Source organism: Nicotiana sylvestris, chromosome 1 (assembly GCF_000393655.2).
Source record: "Nicotiana sylvestris chromosome 1, ASM39365v2, whole genome shotgun sequence".
NCBI classification, from domain to species: Eukaryota; Viridiplantae; Streptophyta; class Magnoliopsida; order Solanales; family Solanaceae; genus Nicotiana; species Nicotiana sylvestris.
This window is the reverse complement of record NC_091057.1, coordinates 23,103,054-23,125,493: the sequence shown is the minus strand read 5'-3', so window position 1 is coordinate 23,125,493 and position 22,440 is coordinate 23,103,054. Positions and strand designations below refer to the sequence as shown.

Here is a 22,440-nt window from a genome sequence, read left to right as displayed (position 1 = left end):
GAGTTGATTCTGGAGGAGGCCTATAGCTCACGGTATTCCATTCATCCGGGTGCCGCAAAGATGTATCAGGATTTGAGGCAGCACTATTGGTGGAGAAGAATGAAGAAAGATATTGTGGGATTTGTAGCTCGGTGTCTCAATTATCAGCAGGTGAAATATGAGCATCAGAGACCGGGTGGCTTGCTTCAGCAGATGATTATTCCTGAGTGGAAGTGGGAGAAGATCACTATGGACTTTGTTGTTGTACTTCCATGGACTTTGAAGAAGTTCGATGCTATTTGGGTGATTGTGGATCGGCTGACCAAGTCCGCGCACTTCATTCCGGTGTGTACTACCTATTCTTCAGAGCGGTTAGCAGAGTTATACATTCGGGAGATTGTTCGGCTGCATGGTGTTCCAGTTTTTATTATTTCAGACATAGGTACTCAGTTTACTTCCTAGATTTGGAAGTCGGTTCAGCGAGAATTGGGTACTCAGGTGGAGTTGAGCACAACTTTTCATCCTCAGACAGACAGGCAGTCCGAGCGTACTATTCAGATATTGGAGGACATGTTGCGTGCTTGTGTTATTGATTTCGGAGGTTCATGGGATAAGTTTCTACCTCTTGCAGAGTTTACTTACAACAACATCTACCAGTCGAGTATTCAGATGGCTCCATATGAGGCGTTGTATGGGAGGCGGTGTAGATCTCCAGTTGGTTGGTTCGAGCCCGGCGAGGCTCGGCTATTGGGTACAGATTTGGTTCAGGATGCCTTAGAGAAGGTGAAGGTGATTCAAGAGAGACTTCGTACAGCGCAGTCGCGACAGAAGAGTTATGCGGACCGGAAGGTTCGAGATGTGTCCTACATGGTTGGCGAGAAGGTTCTGCTGAAGGTTTCACCCATGAAGGGTGTTATGAGATTTGGGAAGAAAGGGAAATTGAGTCCTCGGTTCATTGGGCCTTTTGAGGTGCTTCAGAGGATTGGGGAGGTGGCTTATGAGCTTGCTTTGCTACCCAACTATCGAGTGTGCATCCGGTATTTCATGTTTCTATGCTCCGGAAGTATATTGGGGATCCGTCTCATATTTTGGACTTCAGCACGGTTCAGTTGGATGATGATTTGACCTATGATGTGGAGCCAGTAGCTATTTTGGGTCGTTAGGTTCGGAAGTTAAGGTCAAAGGATATAGCTTCAGTGAAAGTGCAGTGGAGAGGTTGGCCCGTGGAGGAGCTACCTGGAAGACCGAGCGGAATATGCAGAGCAGATATCCTCACCTATTCGAGGCTTCAGGTATGTTTCTTGACTCGTTCGAGGACGAACGTTTGTTTAAGTTGGGGAGGATGTGATGACCCGGCCAGTCGTCTCATGAGTTACCGCTCCGTTTTCCCCATTTCTGCTTCATTATGCTTCGTTATCCGTGTTTTATGTGAGCGAGTTGGGTAGTTTGCGTTCGGAGTGGATTTGGTAAGAAATGAGACACTTAGTCTCTTTTAACAAGGTTTAAGATGGAAAAGTCAACCGGGTGTTGACTTATGTGTTAGAGGGCTCGGATATGAGTTCCGATACTTAGGAGTGTGATCAAAATTGGTTTTGGAGGTCCGGAGTAGAATTAGGCTTGAATTGGCGAAGTTAGAATTTTGGCGATTTCCGATTGGTTGGCGAGATTTTGATCCGAGAGTCGGAATGGAATTCCAAGAGCTGTTTAGCCTCATTATGTTATTTGGGATGTGTGTGCAAAATTTCAGGTCATTCGGACGTGGTTTGGTTGGGTTTTTGATCGAAAACGTATTTTGAAAGTTTTTAGAAAACCTAGGCTTGAATTCGATGTGAATTGATGGATTTGGCGTTGTTTGAGGTGTTTTTATGATTGGAACAAGTTTGAATGAGGTATTGGGTTGTGTTTGTGCTTTTGGTTGAGGTCCTGAGGGGCCCGGGGTGATTTCGGATGGCTAACGGGAAGTTTTGGAACTTGAGTGATTGCAGATTTTCTGCTGCTTCTGGTATTTCCGTGCCTGCAGATTGGGGACCGCAGGTGAGGTGCCGCACATGAGGGAGGGAAGCCGCAGATGCGAGAGTGGGCGGGGTGAGCAGTTTCCGCAGAAGCGGTCAAGGTGGCCGCATCTGCCGCAGATGCGGAATTTGCCATCGCAGATGCGGTTTTGGCTAGTAAGTGAGTGACCGTAGAAGCGGTTGTTTGGGCCACATATGCCGTACCGGAGAAGCGGGATTTTGTCCGCAGATGCGAAAAAACCCTGGGCAGAAAGTTTATAAGTTATTTCAACCGCGATTTTGAGCCATTTTTCCTCCATAGCTGAGTATTTTGAGAGCTTTTTGAATGTGATTAAAGGGGGATTCAAGGAGAATTGATTGGAGGTAAGATTTTCGAACCTAAAACTCGAATCTATTGTGAAATTAACCTAGAAATTCATGGAATTTAAGCTAAAAATGGAAGAACTAGGGCTTGGGATTTTGAACTTTTAAATTGGGATTTGAAGGACCATTTGAGGTCGGAATGGAGAACTTTTGGTATTTATGAACTCGTGGTATGATAAGGAAGCTAATGATGTAAAAATATCTGAGTTTCGATAAGTGGGCTCGGGGCTCGGATTTTAATAATTTCGGGATTTTCGATATTTTTCGATTGTTTTTGCTTGGGTTTTGTTCCTTTAGCATATGGTGATGTATTCGTTCTGATTTTGGATAGATTTGACGCGCGTGGAGGCCGATTCGAAGGGCAAAGGCGTCACGAGCTAGAGTTGTAGCCGGTTCGAGGTGAGTAATGATTGTAAATGATGTTCTGAGGGTTTGAAACCCCGGATTGCATATCGTAGTGCTATATTGAGGTGAGACACACACTAGATGATGAGCGTGGGGTCTTTTACTACTGGGGATTGAGACTTGGTCCATCCCGACTGATGATTTTACTGCGTATTTGACTGAAACTTATTTGTTATCATCATGATTTGGTCTAATTATCATATTTGGGCTTCGTGCCAACTATTTGAACCCTTCGGGAATTTTGACTGATTTTTCCTCACTATACTTGTTAAAAATCATATCCGCGGTCATGTTTCTTTCTGTTTTAAACAATTCGAGCCGGTTTTATCATACTATTCCTAAATGAGAAGAATTTATGGGCTGAGACCCCTATCTTCTATTACTGTACCCGAGAGGCTGTGAGGTTAATGAGTGAGAGGGGTTGAGAACCCAATGGTGAGGATATTATATATGTTATGGATCGGGCTGCACGTCGCAGCAATACTTATATGGGTCGGGCTGCACGCCGCAGCAATATAGCGTTTGGGCTGTAGGAGCCCCTCCGGAGTCTGCACACCCCCAGTGAGCGCAGTCGACTATCTATATGGATCGGGCTGCACGCCGCAGCGATGTACGGATCGGGCTGCACGCCGCAGCGGTTATTCTGATTTCTGTTATTATGAGGGATATATGGGTCGAGAGCTGAGAACGAGCACTAAGTGATGAGAGTGAGCCCGAGGAGCTGATACTGTTCTGAGTGATTGATACTATGCCCGAGGGGCAGATTTCTACTTATTATTTATCTGCTAAATTACCTGTTTTACCTGATTTAAAGAGATTTCACTTGACTTCTTCACTGATTTACCGCTTTACGTGATTTTTACTGCTTTGATATAGAATTGCTTTGTGCCTCTACGTGTTTTCATGCTTTCAACTATTATTTATAATTATTACTCACTGGGTCAGAGTACTCACATTATTTCCTGCACCGTATGTGCAGATTCAGGCATCGCAGAGTCCGCTCCTGAGTGCTGATCTTCCCGTCCAGGTAGTGTTTCAGAGATCACGAGGTAGCTGTTGGCGTCCGCAGCCCCCGTGCCTCCCTTATCTTATCATTTTCATGTTCTTAGAACTATAGTATCGGATCTAGTGATTAGTAGACTGTATCAGGATTTCTCTTAGTTGCTCACAACTTGTGACACCCCGGTATGAGACTGTGTTGAGATGGTTTTTACTGTTGTTATCGTTAATTCTGCAAATTATGGATATTATATCATGCTTTATAACTGTTATGATATTTAACTGTTTAAAAGAGGTGTTATATTTTGGTCTGGCTGGCCTTGTCTTCACGAGAGGCGCCATCACGACCGGGATCGGGAATCGGGTCGTGACAATAAGATTTCCCTTTATCATTTTGTGTTACACACTCTCTCGACCCTTTGGTTTTTGTCATAATTGAGAGTTATTAGGGAGCATTAATAGGGAATATATTGGAAACGGTTTTGCTTTGTACATAGCCGATTTTAGGGATGAGGTCTAATAAAGAGAATTAAAGTAACTTTTAAGCTTTTAAAAATTAAGTTGAATGAAGTGAAAAAACCAAAAAAAAAAAGGATATAAAAGATAAATAGGATCCTTGGTCTAGGAGAAGTGCCAAGTCACCTTTTTCATTCCCTCATTTATATATATTACTCAATCAATTATATATATGCCTTGTTCCAAAAGTAAGGCATGCTCAAACCATACAACAATTTCGACCCACAAGTCTGTGCAACACAACTTATAAACTAATTACTAAAATCATTGTCAATCGACTTAAGCCAATTATTTCTTTAATAATAGGACCAACACAAACTAGTTTTTAACAAGAAAAACGTGCTGTTGATAATGCAATAATAGTCCAAGAAGCAATAAATCATTTAGAAAAAATAAAAGGCAAAAATAGTTACATGATGCTAAAATTAGACCTTGAAAAAGCGTTTGATCGACTGGAATGGTCATTCATTAGGAAAATTCTTCAATATTTTAATATCCCTCCAGCTACAATTAAGTTGATCATGTCCTGTGTTACTACAACTTCTACTTCAATTCTTATCAATGGGTCACATACGGAATATTTTTCACCGTCCAGAAGCATTAGACAGGGTGATCCTTTATCGCCATACTTGTTTATAATGTGTATGGAGATGTTTTCACGTAGCATTACCTTATCTATGGAATATCTACAATGGCAACCACTCAACATTACTAAAACAGGTCCACAGCTTTCACATCTATTCTTCGCTGATGATATAATTCTTTTTTCAAGAATTACAAATAAAAGTTGCAATGTTATCATAGACGTGATCAATCATTTTAGCAAACATTCAGGCCAAAGAATAAATTTTGAGAAATCAAAATTATTCTTTTCAAAAAACAGCTCGACAAATGATAAGGAATTGGCAATAGACTGTTTCCAAATTAAGGAAGGAACAAATTTTGGACGGTATTTGGGTTTTCCTATATTCCATACATGCCAAAAAAAGGCGGACTTTCAATTCCTCTTAGATAGTTTCAAAGTTAAACTAGCAGGATGGAAAACAAAATTTCTCACAATGGCGGAACGATCTATGCTTATTAAATCAACTCTTAATAATTTGCCAAATCATATTATGCAATATATTCACATTCCTACCTCGATTATAAAAAGGATGGAACAGTACCAACGTAATTTTCTATGGGGATCTACCACAACAAGGAAAAAGATTCATCTTATTAAATGAAAAAAATAATACAATTACCAACTGAAGTGGGAGGCTTATGGATTCAGAGTCTTCAACAAAAGAATAAAGTTTTACTTGGAAGTCTAGCATGGAGAGCCTTCCATTCACATCAAAATCTTTGGGCAAAAGTTTTAATTAATAAATATGTTCGTTCAAGTTCTGCTATAAATCACTCCACTATTTGGCGTAACATACTAAAAGGATGGAAATTTTGCCAAATAGGACTATAGTGGCAAATTGGTACAGGTGAGCATATAAAATTCTGGGATGATACATGGATAAAGCCTGGTCTAATGGTTCGATCTTTAATAAGTGGTCCATTACCTATGTCACAATCTAATATTAATATTAACTCAATATACAATCACAATAGTTGGAACTGGAACAACCTCCCTTTTCAATTCCCTGATGACTTAAAAAATCTGTTAGCAACCATTTATATCTCCACGTATAAGTGCAAGGTTGATTGTATATTCTGGGCCTTAACTAAAGATGGAAAATTTACAGTAAATTCTATCTATAAAGCTTTGAAAAATCAAGTTGCCAATGAACACAATACTTCAATCCATTTCAAATGGATATGAGACCTGCTAGTACATCCTAAAATCAAATATTTCATTTGGTTACTTAACCATAATAGACTACCAACTTTGCAATACCTACGACATCTTAATATCACTGCTAATGCTGAATGCACATACTGTCATAAAGAGGATGAGTCTTTATATCATTTATTTCTTACCTGTGTGAACGCAAAATTTTTTTGGAATACTTTGGGTATGGGTAATTATATAAATAGCCTACTTATTTATCCTACACCTCAGGAGCGACTACTTCCATTTCTAAATTATAAACATAAAAAATTTCCATACAACTTAAATAGGCGCACTTATTTACCATTAAGTCTATGGAATATTTGGAATATTAGAAATAAAAATGTTTATGAGGGAAGACATGATTTGATTAATAAAAATTTTACTACTCAACAAGCGACTGAATTCTGTTATCTAATGGCCTCGTCACATAAAATACAAACACGGATTAGAGTTCCCCTAAAATGGATAACTCCAAAACTAAACATATATAATTAAACACTGATGCAGCACACTCAACACTCTCTTATAAAAATGGTATTGGAGGAATAATTAGGGACCATAAGGAAAACTGGATTTTGGGTTTCTCAGGTACAGTACTTTCTCAATCGTCTATTACTACAGAAATATTTGCTCTATTACAGGGACTTAAGTTTGCAGCAACACAATCTAACACCACTTAAAGTGGAAATTGACGCTAAAGAGGTACTTAGGCTACTACATGATAATAATATAATACATGTTAATCTCCTAAATGATTGCAGGCGCCTGCTGAGGCAGCTACATGATCCAATAGTAAGCCATGCGTACAGAGAGCAGAATAGATTAGCAGATCAACTAGCAAAATCAGGAAGCTTTTTGGAAGGAAACTCTACTATGCAGATTTTTGACAAACCACCACTTTTGTTAGTACAATATGGGATGAAGATAAGTTTGGTGTATCTACTACACGCTTGCTGCCACTTTGTATATATGACTTGCCAGATCCACCTGCATTGCATGCATCTGGAAGCTATATCAGAAGCCAAAATATTTTTGAATTTTGTAATGATAACTCACTTGTTGGAACTACAAACAATATAACTAGTACTAATAATGGGTTACCTTGTGTAGTATGTTTGTTTAATAGAATATCTATCTTTACTACCAAAAAAAAAAAAACTTCAAGAAAACTAAGAGAAGATGAAAAGGGTAAATTACTTTTACCCTTGTTTTGCGGTAATTCTCCCGTCCCTTGCTTTTAATTTATTTTTATTTTTCAAGTAGTTGATAGGGATTAAAAAGTTTAATTGGATAGTAAGAGTCCTAAAGCCAATGGAACTGTCCTTTGAAACAAATACGTGCCTCAATTTGAACTAATTTAATTTAAATTATATCTTTAATTTTATCAGCTGTCACAACACAGTTTAAATCATAATCTCTTGATAACGTACCAATTCCTTAGAAACACTCATCTTTAGTTTTATCCTAAAAAAAAAAGAAATTGAAGATTACCTTTTATTTTTATTTCCATTTTTCTTTTTCCCTCATATGAAATTACCTGGCCATCATATCAAAAATCAAAATCACAGTGGAAAAATGCGGCGCCACCAATAATTGGACGACGCACACTCACACGTGTCCAATAATTATTGGCTTTCGCTTCCGCCACCGAATCAAGACTTGTGACTCCTCTTTTTTCATCTTCTGTCATCTCTATCGTTGAAAAATTTTCCCCCAAAAAAGATTCACAACTTTTATGGTTTAATTTTTTCATGAATATTTGATTTTTAGTTTTCCTTTTTATTGATTTGATTTTTCGAAATGGATCAATTAGATTCATTTCGAGATAATAATTGGGACTTAATTGATATAAACAGTTTTATAGATGAGGCACCTTCAGATTTCTTTTGGAATGATCAAATCCAGAACCAGAACCAGAGGTATTTTTTATTTATACCCTTTTTGATTTTTTTAATTAGCTTGTAAAATCTAACCTTTTTATATGCTTTTAGTGCTATGTTTGTCCAATGTAATCTGTTAGTTCTGCTTAATCTTGTGGGATTTTATTAGATTAAATTTCAAGTTTAGCTTGTAAAAATTTGAGTTTATCATTAGGCTTTTATTATATACTCGTTCAATTTATCTGTAAAAATTTAACCTTTTCATTAGGCTTTTATTATATACTCATGTAAATTATCTCTTAATATAGTAGTTGTTTTTTTAAAATTTATACTCTTTTTCTAATTACTGCTTTTACTTTATTTTTCTTTTGCTTGTAAAAATCTAATATTTTTATATGCTTTTGTTCTATGTTTGTTCAATGTAATCTTAGTGCTGCTTAATCTTGCAGGGTTCTTTTTATACAGCTTAATTTTTAAGTTTAGCTTGTAAAAATTTGATCTTTCTATGGGATTCTATGATATGCTCATTCAATTTATCTCTTAATATAGCTTGATTTTAGTGGGGCTTGTGTTTTGTTTTAATTTTTATATGTTTCAGTTATCACTTAATACAGCTTAATCTTGATTGTATTTTTTGAGAGGAATAATCAGAATCTATAGGAAAAAAAAAGAAGAGATTTTCCTTAATCTTATTGAAAATCACCTACATGCTAGTTAATTAATCTTGTTGATCTAGTTTCAAGTTATCTTTCATTCAAATTATCTCGATTCTCGAAATGCCAGCTTGTTTGTTTGTTTAGTGTTTTATTTCGTATATTTTCATATGCTTGATGTAATGCTCATTTAGATGTAACCAACAAGCCCACTTTTCTCCGCCGTTCTGCGACAGTTGCTTTCCTTTCCGATTTTTTGGTTGAATTATCCTGAGTATTTGTTACATATAATTTGATGGACTTTTTGTGTTCTACGTTAGAATAAGGAAATAGGGAGAGAGAAATGAAAAATGAATTATTTTTATTTGTAAGGTTGTCTACAATGCTTCAGAGTATAAGTAAAATTACTAGATTACTGCATGAAGTTATGCTTTCCTCTTCTTCTTTTTTTTCCTTTGAAATTGCACGATCATATTCGGGAAGCTTTCTGTTTAATCTTGATATGAAGAATTAGAAAATATTTTTACTATTGAAACTGCTCGAAGGAAACACTTGATTCATCATAAGTTCGTGTGCATCATAAATTAATGCAACTCTGCCAAAAAAATATGCAAGTTTATTGTTCACATGCATCTTGTTGCGAGAGAAAACATTCGATCGTCTCATAATCATCTCATTGTGCTTCTTAAATCTTTTTTCCTGTTAGATAAGAGCTGAATCTTGGACTTCTTGAATTTCCTTTTCTTCAACTTATTGTCTTATCATTGCTCAGTCTTCCTTCACCTAATTTCACTTCTCTCGTGGAATGATCCCTGGTACCACACTAGATCTCTTTTCCTTAATATCAGGAGAGGTTTTACCCACAAAGTGGAGTCTGGGAGGGGTAGAGTGTACGCAGACCTTACCCCTACCTTGTGAAGGTTGCGAAGGTAGAGAGGTTGTTTCCAATAGACCCCCAACTCTTGTTACATGAGAAGAAGAAAAAACATAATAAAGGGGGAAAGACTTATGATCTTTTTTTCTACTAACTTTTCTCACTTGGTTTTGTGTAAGACTTTTTCTGTAGTAGCTATAGCTCAAGGAGAATTAAAGAGAAATGGTCTTCTCGAGAATTTTACTAATCGGGTAGTTAGACGAAGTGAAAGGGAATTCTCTATCCTAATGTTATTGTCTTTCTTGTTCTTCCTGATCCATTGGGGTTGATGATTTTTCCTTGCGTTAATATGTCGTGTTCAAATTGATGATATAGACCCTGTTCCATAAATCTATTTTATAAGTTTCTCTGTATCTCATTGATCCTTGGGTTGCAGAGCTGTAACAGAACTCGAGGCACCTCTCAGCAGTGCTACATTTCAGGAGGAGTGTATAGAAACAGAATGCCCTCGAAAGAGGTATTTGTAAATATAGATACTTCTAACTATATCTTTGTCTTTCTTAAAAGGTGGAAAATTATGTATATGCTTGGGTTATTATTTCATGGGGATGACTAGCTTTGCCATGATGATATTAAGGGAATAAATACCAAGTGAATTAGTATTCAGATGTGTTTAAAATCATAGAAATGGGAGGGATCGGGTTTCTCAGTTTGGTATTTTGGTGTAAATTTCAGCACTACTTTATAGTTAATCAGGTCATGGAAACTAAAGTGATATCTATTCGCATTTCTTTTACTGAGTCTTCTTTTGTTATGTTTTTAACAGAGGCCGAAATGAATCTTGCAGCAAACAAGGGAGCAAGGCCTGCCGTGAGAGATTAAGAAGGGAAAAATTGAATGAAAGGTATTATCATGCTCATATGAACTCATATTTTCTCTCTGCATTCAAAAACAGATATTTTTCTATTATTTTCTACCATACACAGTAACATCGACATTGTAGATTAAGCGTGGATGTAGCTCGTTGCAATTTTATAGCTTCCTTGTTCTCTTACTGGTTTGGGCAGTCTTACTTGGAGCAGCCATTGGTATAAGTTCTTCTAAGTATAGCCGAGTGTGTCAAAAAGAGGCCATTATAATTTGAAAAGGATATACATCATAAATAGAGAAGGATGACAGGCACTCTTAGAAAGAGAAGTGTCATTTTCTGAGTGGCATTTAAATCACTTTGCTATTAGTTAAAACGTACTTAAAGTGACAATTTGGTGTTCTAAATCAATTTTTTTGAATCTTGTTTAATGTCATGCAGGTTTTCAGAGCTATGTTCTGTTCTTGAACCTGGGAGACCTGTAAAAACAGACAAAATGGCCATACTTGGCGATGCTATTCGTGTTCTAAACGAACTGAAGACTGAATCTGAGGAATACAAAGAGATGAACCAAAAGCTTATGGAAGAGATCAAAACGTTGAAGGTTAGATATGATTTTCCTGCTGTTAATGGTACTGGGAAGGTTGAAAGGCTAAAGTAACTTGTAAAATTTACTGTGACTGTCAGTTTTGAGTACTAACTATATGACACTCCCTTTTGCCGAAATTAGAAGAAACTTTGAGTTGCTACTCTTGAGTATTTTAATTCCTTCCTCTGATCTAGTGTACGATGTAACAGCCAAATTTTTTTTCTTATAAACAGGCAGAGAAGAATGAACTTCGTGAAGAGAAACTCGCACTGAAGGCAGACAAAGAGAGGATGGAGCAAGAGTTGAAAGCTACGGCTACTCCAGCAAGTTTTATTCCACCCCATCCAGCGGCATATCAGCCGGCAGTAAATAAGATGGCAGTTTTCCCAAGTTATGGTTATGTGCCAATGTGGCAGTATCTACCGCCATCTTCCCGAGACACATCTCAAGATCATGCGCTCAGGCCTCCTGCTGCTTGAGAATCTTGCAAGATGATGTACGGCATATGCCTCTTAATTCGTGTAAATAGTGGTAACATGTTAATCTATTTTTACTTTTACTCATCTCTGCCTCCTTTTGTTTGCCTCTCCATTTTCTCGATATTTAATTTGAGGGAGGTGCATGCATGGCAGATAATTTATCTAGGTGGAATTGGATTTGATTTACATCTGCTACATGACTTTTGCCCTTTTGGCTTCTGCATTTTTGTTTGTCTCTTGCAATAAGTAGACATTCTAATTTTGGTTTGTCCGGACTATGTGATACAATTGATTATGAGCTTTTTAAATTTTGGATTCTTATAAGACTTGACGGAAGTATGAATGAACTGGCTGCTATTTTAATATGCCACATCTTACATAACTAATTGAACATCCCAAACTAAGAAAAGAAAAAGAAAATCATGTCTTCCGTTGGAGGTGAGCATACGTGAGATTAGGTATGGAAGTCATGTTGTTTCTCACCAGATAAAGGGCAGAGACCAGTGGCGGAACCAGAATTTTCACTAGGGGGTGTCAAAATATATAGAAGTAAAACTATGAAGAAGCCAAGGGAGGGGAGTCAATATATAGTATCTATCCATAAGTTTGAAGGATATGATGAAAAGGTTGCTTACCTGCCTGTGTAGAGCTTTTCACCAAGGACGAAATATGCTAGAACTGCAACTTGTATGGTTGAGACTTGAGAGTGGGTTGAACACCGTTGCGAAAACAGGTCCCTTTTGCTCAGTGCACCAGTGTTGTATGTAGACTACTAAACCCGAGACCACTATTCCCTATTTCAGTTACACAGATTCTAATCAAAATGTGCAAGTGCTGAATTGTTTTTTGAAGAGAAACTATTGGACCTTTCTTACCCCATACATGGTAGACCAGAAATCAATGTTGAAACCCATGGTCCAAGCTGTTCTTTTGTGTTATAGGATTACTGAGTAGAAAACTGATATTTTGGTTCCTATGATGCTGGTATTATCTTTCTGGCTTCTGTTACTGTTACTGAACTATTGTTATGTTGCGCGCTCTCCAAAATGTAGCGGCTTCAAAAGTGCACTACTTTTGGAGGATCCGACACGTATCTTGCCACATTTTCGGAGAGTCCGAGCAACATAGATCTAGTCTCTTTTCGTCTTCTTGAGCCGGGGGTCCATCGGAAACAGCCTCTTTACTCCTCCGGAGTAGGGGTAATGTCTACGTACACAGTACCCCCCTTAGACCCGACTTGTGGGATTTACTGGGTTGTTATTGTTGTGTAGAAAGCTGATTGTGCTGCACCGACAAAACTCATCCATGCAGTCAGTGATAGTTGTGCCGGATATCTTCTCAAAGTGTAAGCCTGTAAATTCCAAGTGTAAGCTTGTGAGTGTTAGGAGGAGATCTTTCCTCAGAAACAGTAGTTAGTTCCTACATATCTTACTTGAGGAATCTCCATTATTCATGCAAGTTTTACGTCCATTTTTTTTTTTGTTGAGAATAGAAGTTCATGATAGCTACCTGCATGATGTACCACATTGACCATGTAATGCAGCTAACAACAGTGAGAGTCAAGCTTTTCAGCCAGTTCTCGTGGACAACACTATTCCCTCTCTCGATATAGATGAGAGGATGCCCTATGTTTTTCAAAACAGGTCCTTTGTATATTGTCACAACAGGATGCCTAGCCAAGGAAACCATTGTTCCTAGGATTTTTGCTATTCACCAGAGGATCTCGGATGTTAGCATCTTCCAACCTACACAAAACTGTGATTTCAGCTATCTCTTGTTCATATGTTCCATGTAGAGGACATGACCCTGGATAGGAGGGTGTGGAGGTTGAGGATTAGGGTAGAAGGTTAGTAGGTAGTCGTGCGTTTCTCTTTGTCTCCATTAGTTAGGTAGTATTAGTGTTAGTATGGTACCCTTTTATACTGAGTTTGATATTATCGCATATCTTGTTCTCTATTGCTATTAGACCCTTGGATTTAGTTCTCTAAATATATTGTCTTGCTATCGGTACTTCTTTCATATTCTTTATTGCTATCTTCAATTTGGTTTTCTAAATATATTATCTTGCTATGAATTGCTAGCAGCGCTTCTTCCATCTTCTTTAGCCGAGGGTTTATCGGAAACATTCTCTCTACCCTCTAGGATAAGGGTAAGGCTGCGTACATCCTATCCTCCCTAGACCCCACTTGCGGGATTTACACTGGATTGTTGTTGTTGTTATTGTTGTTGTTGTAGTACTTAGAATGACTGCTAGCACAAATGTTAGGGCAGCAATAGTGTTGACCATTGAGACAAGAAGAGTTGGAGAGTTGTAGTTAAAGCTCACAAAGTACATGTTTCGTGTTAAACTCGCTCTGTAATGAAGTATAGGCTGTTAAAATATTCCTCATCAAACAGCATATATATATATATTTTTTTAACTGAGCTTACCCCAGTAGAGAGAGTACAAATATCTGCAACACCAAAGCTAGTTAGTTTTGGCCTTGTCTTTCTGCAGAAAGCAACCGAAGCATCAGAAAATGGTTGCTGCATTTCATCCTAGTTCTCTCCTGCCCCGACACCGGTCCCGTCTTGCCTCCTTGTAAAGCTAAGAGCACCTGCATTCCTACATTAATGAAGAAATGAAACAATTGTCTGCATGTTATTTGGGTTGGAGATGACCTTGGATATACCTTTCAAGAAAATAGGCAAAGGGTAGAATGGCAAAACCAGCTACAATAGACCGATAAGTTATGTAGACATGATGATTCATTCCATGATCCATGATTGAAGGAAGCTTCCGTTAATAACAACAACAACAAACCCAGTCGAAGTCTGGGAAGGGTAATGTGTATGCAGACCTTACCTCTACCATATGAAGGTAGACAGGCCGTTTCCATAGACCCTCGGCTCAAGAACTGAAGGAAGCTTAAGTTATGAAGTATAAAAAAGTGTAAGCAATTTGAGCCAAAACCATAAGGATGTGAGGCCTGAACCTCTTTGTAAGTTCCTATGTATGTCTTCATAGCCATCAATCCCTATGCTCTTCTATGCCTTAAACAAACTAAACACCAACATTAAGCAGTTTATACTTTATATAGAGGAATGAGTTTTGATACCAAGTGCTTGTTGTTGTTAGTATCCTGTTCTTTTCATTATTCTTATCGTTAACCTGAGAACTTTTCCAACACTGAAAGATATATTCTTTTTTTTTTTTTTGGTAATTAAACTTTCTATTTACCAGGGATGAAAGATATATTCTTATTTGCTCTTTAGGGATACATGTTATTGTACCTAACTATTCTTGAAGTTAAATTAAAAACAAAAAATTGTTGCAGTGATGCTGATAGGAGAAGGCGAATTTAATGCTAATACCAATAATATTCGTAGCACCAAGAATTCCTTGTTGATGATTAATATAATGTTCAAAAAAGCTATACCACAGTCATAAATAAGTTAGGGTCGGTTACATGAACCATCACTGATCATTTTGCTCCATTTAAGTCGGTCTGATCAATAGAGTATTTATTAGAAAAATTATAAGGATTTAAAGTGTACTATTAATGCACTACAAATTGGAAAAAAGAATCGAAATATAGATTACAAAGAATAATAATGGAGGCCTTTTATACCACTTAACCAAGGTGCACCATGTTCCATGTCTGTCACTTAAAAAAGACAAGTCAATTGATTGATAGTTAGAGAACTGAGTGCAAAACTCAAGCACCCAAGGGTGTGATCTAGCGGTCAATAAAGTAGGTAAAACTTTAAAAACCATTTCCATTTACCTTAGCTTTAATGGGCAGAGTTATTTGGTATTTATGCTGGTGGAAGCTAGCAGATATTCGATGAAATAGTTGAGGTACACGCAAACTGGTTTAAAAAAGTACGAGAAGTTAGATATTTTTATTGACCATGAGCACAATATCTTTATATAAAACATCATTATTACATCTGATTATCTTTCAAGGTTATTCGGTTCCTTAAATTTCATATAAAACATTGGTTTCTTTTCCACTCAACCTTTCACATAGTTACTATATATTGAAGCTTGTTGTCACTAAGGACAAATCAATCTAATCTTCACCAATTATTGTTGTCACTTTGTATGATATGTTGGATTATATGCATAGGAAAGACAAAGTATGTTCTTTTCAGGCATATTCCTTGATTCATTGCGTACCTTTAACTTACTACATTGCTTAACTCTCATAGGAGTTGGAGGCAAGAATATGTCCAATTTTTAATACAATGAATCAAACATTCGATAAAAACAATTTCTTCATTACATCCCCTGCATTATTAACCCTTGCATAACTAATCCCTATATTACAATCCATGCATAACTTGTTTTTAAACCATATGACCCCCAACCCTCCGAATTCTACCATGGTCATTTGATATATTGCGTTCGAAATCAATTTATTTGTATTTATCAAATGAATTTTAACACACACATACAGAATTCGAGCCAAAACTAATCCCGCGCTAATCAGAGTTACAAAGCCAAATAACATAACCACGATCCATGAATATTGTTGAGTTTAGGTCAGCAGGACAAAAAGGCCTTCCTCAATTAACATCAAGTGATCAATTACAGTTTCTTCTATACGGACGAGGAACGGAAAAAAAAAATATTCTGGAGTATAAGTATACAAATGAACACTCTCTCAATCCTAATTTTTTCCTATTCACACTTCAAAATTGGATAGTAATGAAAGACCATGGGAACAAATGTGGAAGTACTCTGTGGAAATGTCTAACCGGCAGCCCATATCCAGAACATAATTAGAGAAGACATGGAAATCGTTATCCAACTGAGGAAGGAAAATGCAACCGATAACTGGTACTTGGTGCATTCCTCGCCAAAACTGCAACTTCCCAAGTCGTGAAAGTACAACACCGTGATGCCAGCTGAAGAAGCAGCTGCAGCGAGCGTTAGTATTGCTGTACACTGCAAGTACATACATTCCAAGGAGATTGATAAGAGAATTAGTAAAGCAATATGTTTCTTGTGTATTTAGAGCGTACTGTCATTCAGCAGATACTAACCCAGTCTCCAACTACGAAGAGGCTCAGTAAAACATGATTGTGGAAAGCCTTCTTCTTTGCCAAGAAATAGGCGTCCAAAAAGGCAAGTCCGATACTCCAGATAACTTGCAAAGCCATTGAAGCAATTAAGTAGCTGCAATAAATGACATGCATATGAAAATCATCAAATTCCAACAGTCTATTGTCATATGAACACAGTAGTCTGGGAAAATGATGGAGTGATCAATTGGACATATTGATATATCAACAATCAAAACCTGTACTATTTAAGATTTTTTTACTTAAACAGAATGCAAGACCATGCATAAGTCACTGGTGTCTTAAACATGTATAACTCACAAAATCACTGAAATTAGCAAGCCGGGGCGAAGCTACATTCTCTTAAGGGTGGTCAATTGACCACCCTTCGTAAAAAAATTACACTGTGTATATAGGCAAAATATTAGGTTTTAGAGTTATATAACCTATATTGAACACCCTTGGAGAAATTCTTGGCTTCGCCACTGTTAGCAAGGTTCAATAACTAATTGAGATAAACTATTTCATAAATCAAGGAAGACCACTTGCTGGAAGACATGAGTCACGAGGTGATAAAATGGCCATTAGTGCTTAATGAAGGTTATTTGATTATTTTTTTCCTTACTTTTGGTTGTTTCTATGGTTTCCACTCTCTTTGCATAGTAAGGGCAACCCGGTGCATTAAGCTCCCGCTATGCGGAGGTGTACGGGGAAGGACCGGACCACAAGGGTCTATTGCAAGCAGTCTTACCCTGCATTTCTGCAAGAGGCTGTTTCAACGGCTTGAACCCGTGACCGGTCACATGGCAGCAACTCTCTCCAATCTGCATAGTGTTTTCAGTAAAAGATATTGGCTAAAGAGCAGTAAAGGCTAAAGACTAGATTGAATGTTCCATGTCAAGCCTTCCACATCATGTCTAAGCTTGAGCTTTCATTGTTCCGAACATGTCTAAGTTCATTAAACATGCAACATTATGAACGACTTCCAACCTATTTCTTGACATCCGCCAACATATTGACAGTGGTAGCTAATGCAAAGCCAAGTTTTCAAAAGTCATTTTAGAAGCTTTTATCCCTTCACTAAACTTTAAAGCGTTATTAACATACGGGTGATTTCTACTTTATCCAGCTTTACAAGGAGGAGTATTTGATATACTTCCACCAGTACAAGTTGAAAACCCAAACTGGAGACAAAGTTAAAAGAGTTTATAAGGTTTAGGTACACAAGCAATTACTGTACAGTTTGCATTTAAATTATTATTTCACAACACCAAAAAAGTTGTTTAGGCTGATACTCGGACCAACATTGTTAGACTGAGTTTCGCATTAGAGAGAACAACCGGTAACGGTTTGGGCATCAATGGCCATTGATAAGGCCAGGTTCTACCTACAGCCAGGGGCGGATTTTAGGGGCGCGGAAGGGGCTCGAACTCCCTTCGTCAGAACATTTCACGGTATATATAAGGCAAAATCCGTTTTGTGCCTCTATATATTATATTTTAAATCCCCTTGATACAACCCAAAAGCATAACTCAGTGGTCAAGGGGATTCAAATCCTTTGTGAGATTGCTAACTCAATTCTCACTAGCCACACCCCCTTAGCGGAAATCCTGCCTCCGCCACTGCCTACAGCTAGTAGTCAGTTGGATCAAAAGAATAAACTTTTACTTTTTTGATATGGCAAAATCCAACTACCCAAACCCCATTAATCAGGAACCAAACATTGACTTTTCTCAGTTTGCTCCATGTGACTTGAAACCCTGACCTTATGATTGGAAGTGGAAGGTCCTTTCCACTAGGCTATACCTCCCTTATAGGATCAAAACAACAAACTTTCGTAACTGGATTAGGACAAATAGGATTACAAGTTCAATAGTCCTTACTCGTAAGATATTGGTACAATGTTACAACAATTAATCTTATGAATCTCTATTAGTAACCTAATACCACCACCTTACATTTGGGAATGGACAACAAATCAAATTTTGGAAGGATAAATGGTTTGGGAATTCAGCCCTAAGGATTGACTATCCTAACCTGTTCCAGATTGCAAGTGATCCCGACTCTATAATCATTCAAAATAAGGATGGCCCCATTTGGAATGCTACTCTGAAAAGGTATTTGCAGGACTGGGAGGTTTCTGATTATGTTCGACTGCTAGAGGCACTACATGGCGTCACAGTAAATGAGCACATCACAGATAAGTTCGGATGGGGAGGAGCAAGTGATGGTAGGTATTCTGTGAAGGCAGGGTACAGACTAATAATGGCTAGAAATGGAATTACCGATCTTTGGCCATGGAAATTAATATGGAGAAACAGACTACCACCCAAGGTCATCTGCTTCAGCTGGACTGCACTTTATGAGGCATGTTCAGGAGAACCTTGTTAAAAGGAACTTCCAGTTAGTTAATAGATGCTACATGTGTCAAAAGGATGCAGAAACCAACAACCCCCTATTTCTACATTGTAGAGTTGCAGCAGATATTTGGAGCATGTTTTGCTCTGTTTTTGGTATTAGCTGGGTTATGCCTCACAACATGAAGGAGGCATTTCAGAGCTGGGGCAGCTGGAAAGTTGATAAGACCATCAAGAATGTCTGGGAAATGATACCTGCTTGTATTTGTTGGAGCATATGGAATGAAAGAAATAGAAGATGCTTTGATGGACTTTCAACTCCTAACAACGCCCTAAAAGCTAAATGCCTTTTGTTTTTATTTAGCTGGGCAAATGTTTCCCCTGTAGATTCCCCCGAAACATTTGTGAACTTTGTTAGCTCTTTGTATCTAAGTTAGCATATATGTAGTATGCTAACAGGTGTTCTTTTTTTTTGCTTTTTGAAGCTTCTATGCTTCTGCTTCTTGTAATATTTTGCATCTTCCTGATGACATCAATGAAGCCAATTATTTCATCAAAAAGAAGTAACCTAATACATTAAGTTACATTATCTATGATGCTCCTTCAACAGATAATGCAGTTCTGGCTACAAACATGAAACATGTCCAGGAAAATGCTATTTACATACTTTCCCTGTTAAAGACCAAATACACCAAATATATAAAATAAAAAAAATAAAAAGAAGATTTTCTGAACCAAATGGTAAAGGAGCTATGCTAAGAGGAGATGCTTTGTTATCCAAAGTTAGCCATTCCTTTTCAATTGAACACACAAGAGAAGAGAGACAAACCAGTTATTCTCTCGTATTCTGGGATTCTCGATAAGGAAATTGAATAGCCATTACTATGTTAAATCAAGACTAACATCATTCCTAGGAACTATTCGACAAATTCTTGAAATAAAAATTTTACTTTAATCTCATGAGTCATGAAAGTGTTTGGGTTGGTATTGCATCATTGAGTTAATTTTTAGACTAAGACAGACCTAAATCCTTGAGAAGTTGCAGTAATAGTGTTGAAACCAAGTTGACAATTTGGCCAGTAGGCCGAGAATTTCCGCTAGGTTCACAATCTGTAATCTTGCTGATAAATGGAGAAAATTTTCAGTGTTACAGCAATAATGCAATGAGCAGAAAAGATGGTTGAGAGTTGAGATAACTTTGGGATGTAAACTGATCATTGATTTGCACAAAAGCTCAAAGCATTGAAACATGGAATGAATGCTTTGATGAGTACATTGTGGCTCAGATCTCTTGCTCATGAGGAGGTGACTTTCATGGGTAGACCAAAATACTCTTACAATGATATTCAGACGAGAAGGTTGAAGAAAACATCTATCGGATTAAATCAGTCTCTTTGTTAACTCGGGAAAAGTTTGCATGATGCCTCTTATTTCTATTCTTTATTAATTTTGCCTCTTAAGATACGGTTGTATGAATGCTTCAATTATGCCTCTTATTTCTGTTCTTTATTAATTTTGCTTACATGAGATTTGCAAAGCATAGCGAATACAAAGGATCCAAGAGGCAGCCCCAACTAATTTAGGTTCGAGGCATAGTTGATTGATATATATAAGTTTTTTGTTGATTGTCCTTGAGGAAAGAAGACTGAGCTTTCTAAAGTTTTAGACCTTTACGAGCTTGAAGCATTTGAAACTCAACAAATTTTTACTGGCACTAGACTTCCTTCTGCTCACGAACTTCATAAATATTAACAAGGTAAACACTATTTGCGCACCTACCAAAGTAGCAGAACAATGGCAAGAACTGCATCAAGATTTAAAAGAAACTGAGAATTGGCTTAGTTGATTCTACATTCGTATACTGATTCAATCATGCATTCCTCACCAAATAAAGGGTCCAAATTTAATTTAAAAAAAAAGGGCAGCCCGGTGCACTAAGCTCCCGCTATGCGCAGGTCCGGGGAAGGGCTGGCACAAAGGTCTACTGTACGCAGCCTTACCTACATTTTTATAAGAGGCTGTTTTCACGGCTCGAAACTTTACCAGTTACGAGCAACTACTGGTCACATGGCAACAACTTTACCAGTTACGTCAAGGCTCCCCAAAGGGTCCAAACAACTCACCTAATTGCTAGTTTGAGTAAAGGTAACTAACTAATTCTCAAAAAGAAATAGGAGATGAGCTAAACAAAATTATTCATTTGCTGAAATAGCTCGTCAATACAAGTAAATTACACAGCAAAAATAAATGCAGAATTTAGAAAAGGAAAAGGAAGAAATACCAAAAAGCAGTGACATTGAAGAAGTTTTTAGAGGTAACCATTGAAGCAATTGAACCAGCAGCAAAAAAGCACTGAGCCATCCTCAGAAATAGCCCAGTCAAAGTTCCAGGTGTACCAGCAAAATCCCTCATTTGTATATTTCCTCAAACTTAAATCAACTTTTATCCTTCTTTATGGGTTAAAAAAACCCAACTAAGAAAAAAATTATCCAAAGAACCTTTCTTTAACCATTTCTGAAGCAAATTAAAACACAAATTTAAGTTCTTGATTAAGCAACAACCAAAAACTATAACTTTTCTCCAACAAACTGACGAATCAAGAAATCTTAGCTACTTTACTACAACCGCTTCAAGATTAAACAAAGAAAAGTACCCTTTTGAGCTAGAAAAAAAAAACACCAAGTTAAGTTAAAGATTTTGATACCCCAGATGCTAAAATTCAAGAATCTATGAGAATTTGCCTATTTTCGAAAAAAAGTACAATGAGGTAAGAGAAGGGTGAGGTGGCTTTGGGGGTGGGGGGTGGGGGGAGTTGGTATAGGAAAGGAGAGAGAACAGCTAGCTGGAAACTTGGATTGTGCAATTACACGCACTGTTTTGTTAAATATCCCATGGCCTTTCCCAATTAAAGGGGAAAAAAAAATACTCCCTGATCCGATTTTATGCGAACTTAATTTCTTTTTAATCTATTTCAAAAATAATTTTTTTTTAAATTTAAAAATAATTGAGCTTAATTTCTTAATGAGAAGCTAAGAGCTATATAAATATTATATCATATTTAAAATTACAAGTTTTAAAAGAATTATATTCACATAAATTTTACATAATTTATTTAGGATCGTATATTTTAATTTTTTATTTATTTTTTTAAATTCGTGTCTAATCAAATAGATTTATATAAATTAGAACACAAAGATTAAAGAGTATGACTTTGTTCACATAATTTTTTTTTTCTCTCCCTGGGAAAATCTTTATTGGAACCACCAATGACTATTACTAGTTGGTTGGTTTAGGAAAGCTCTGACTTTTCCTTGTCAACATTTGTTTCATTGGATTTCTTTTTCTTTCCTTTCGTTGTCGTGGAATATACATACTCAAGTTTGTCTTTAGAATGTTTATAATATTTGGAATTCTCTCAAATTTTTGTTTAATGTAACTTTTATTTAAATATACAGAACTTTTAATATTATTTATCTGTATTTACATAGTATAATAATGTAAATTGAGTAAGATGAATGAAGATTCATATAACTGATCCCAATTAGTTTGGGACGTGATTATTACTTTCTCCAATTCACATTATGTGAAACCCCGA

At 37.1% G+C, this 22,440-nt stretch overlaps 2 protein-coding genes and 1 long non-coding RNA gene across 3 annotated transcripts; 1 reads left to right on the top strand and 2 right to left on the bottom strand.

Moving 5' to 3' along the window:
• The first annotated feature begins 7,680 nt into the window (after positions 1–7,680).
• Positions 7,681–11,747, top strand: LOC104225068 (transcription factor bHLH104). The gene is made up of 5 exons (XM_009776833.2): positions 7,681–8,015; positions 9,940–10,020; positions 10,330–10,407; positions 10,813–10,975; positions 11,194–11,747. The coding sequence occupies exons 1-5, from the start codon at positions 7,897–7,899 to the stop codon at positions 11,437–11,439; spliced, it is 687 nt and encodes a 228-aa protein (XP_009775135.1). The 5' UTR covers positions 7,681–7,896; the 3' UTR covers positions 11,440–11,747.
• Positions 11,748–11,831: 84 nt separating this feature from the next.
• Positions 11,832–14,450, bottom strand: LOC104225080 (uncharacterized). The gene is made up of 3 exons (XR_710508.2): positions 13,870–14,450; positions 12,315–12,790; positions 11,832–12,233 (listed from the first exon to the last, which is right to left on the bottom strand). It is a non-coding gene; the product is annotated as an uncharacterized lncRNA (long non-coding RNA).
• A 1,466-nt stretch (positions 14,451–15,916) lies between these two features.
• Positions 15,917–21,724, bottom strand: LOC104225063 (CASP-like protein 5B3). Its single transcript, XM_009776828.2, has 3 exons — positions 21,127–21,724; positions 16,471–16,603; positions 15,917–16,372 (listed from the first exon to the last, which is right to left on the bottom strand). Exons 1-3 carry the CDS (start codon positions 21,255–21,257, stop codon positions 16,178–16,180), a joined length of 459 nt encoding a protein of 152 aa, XP_009775130.1. The 5' UTR covers positions 21,258–21,724; the 3' UTR covers positions 15,917–16,177.
• Between the last annotated feature and the right edge of the window lie 716 nt (positions 21,725–22,440).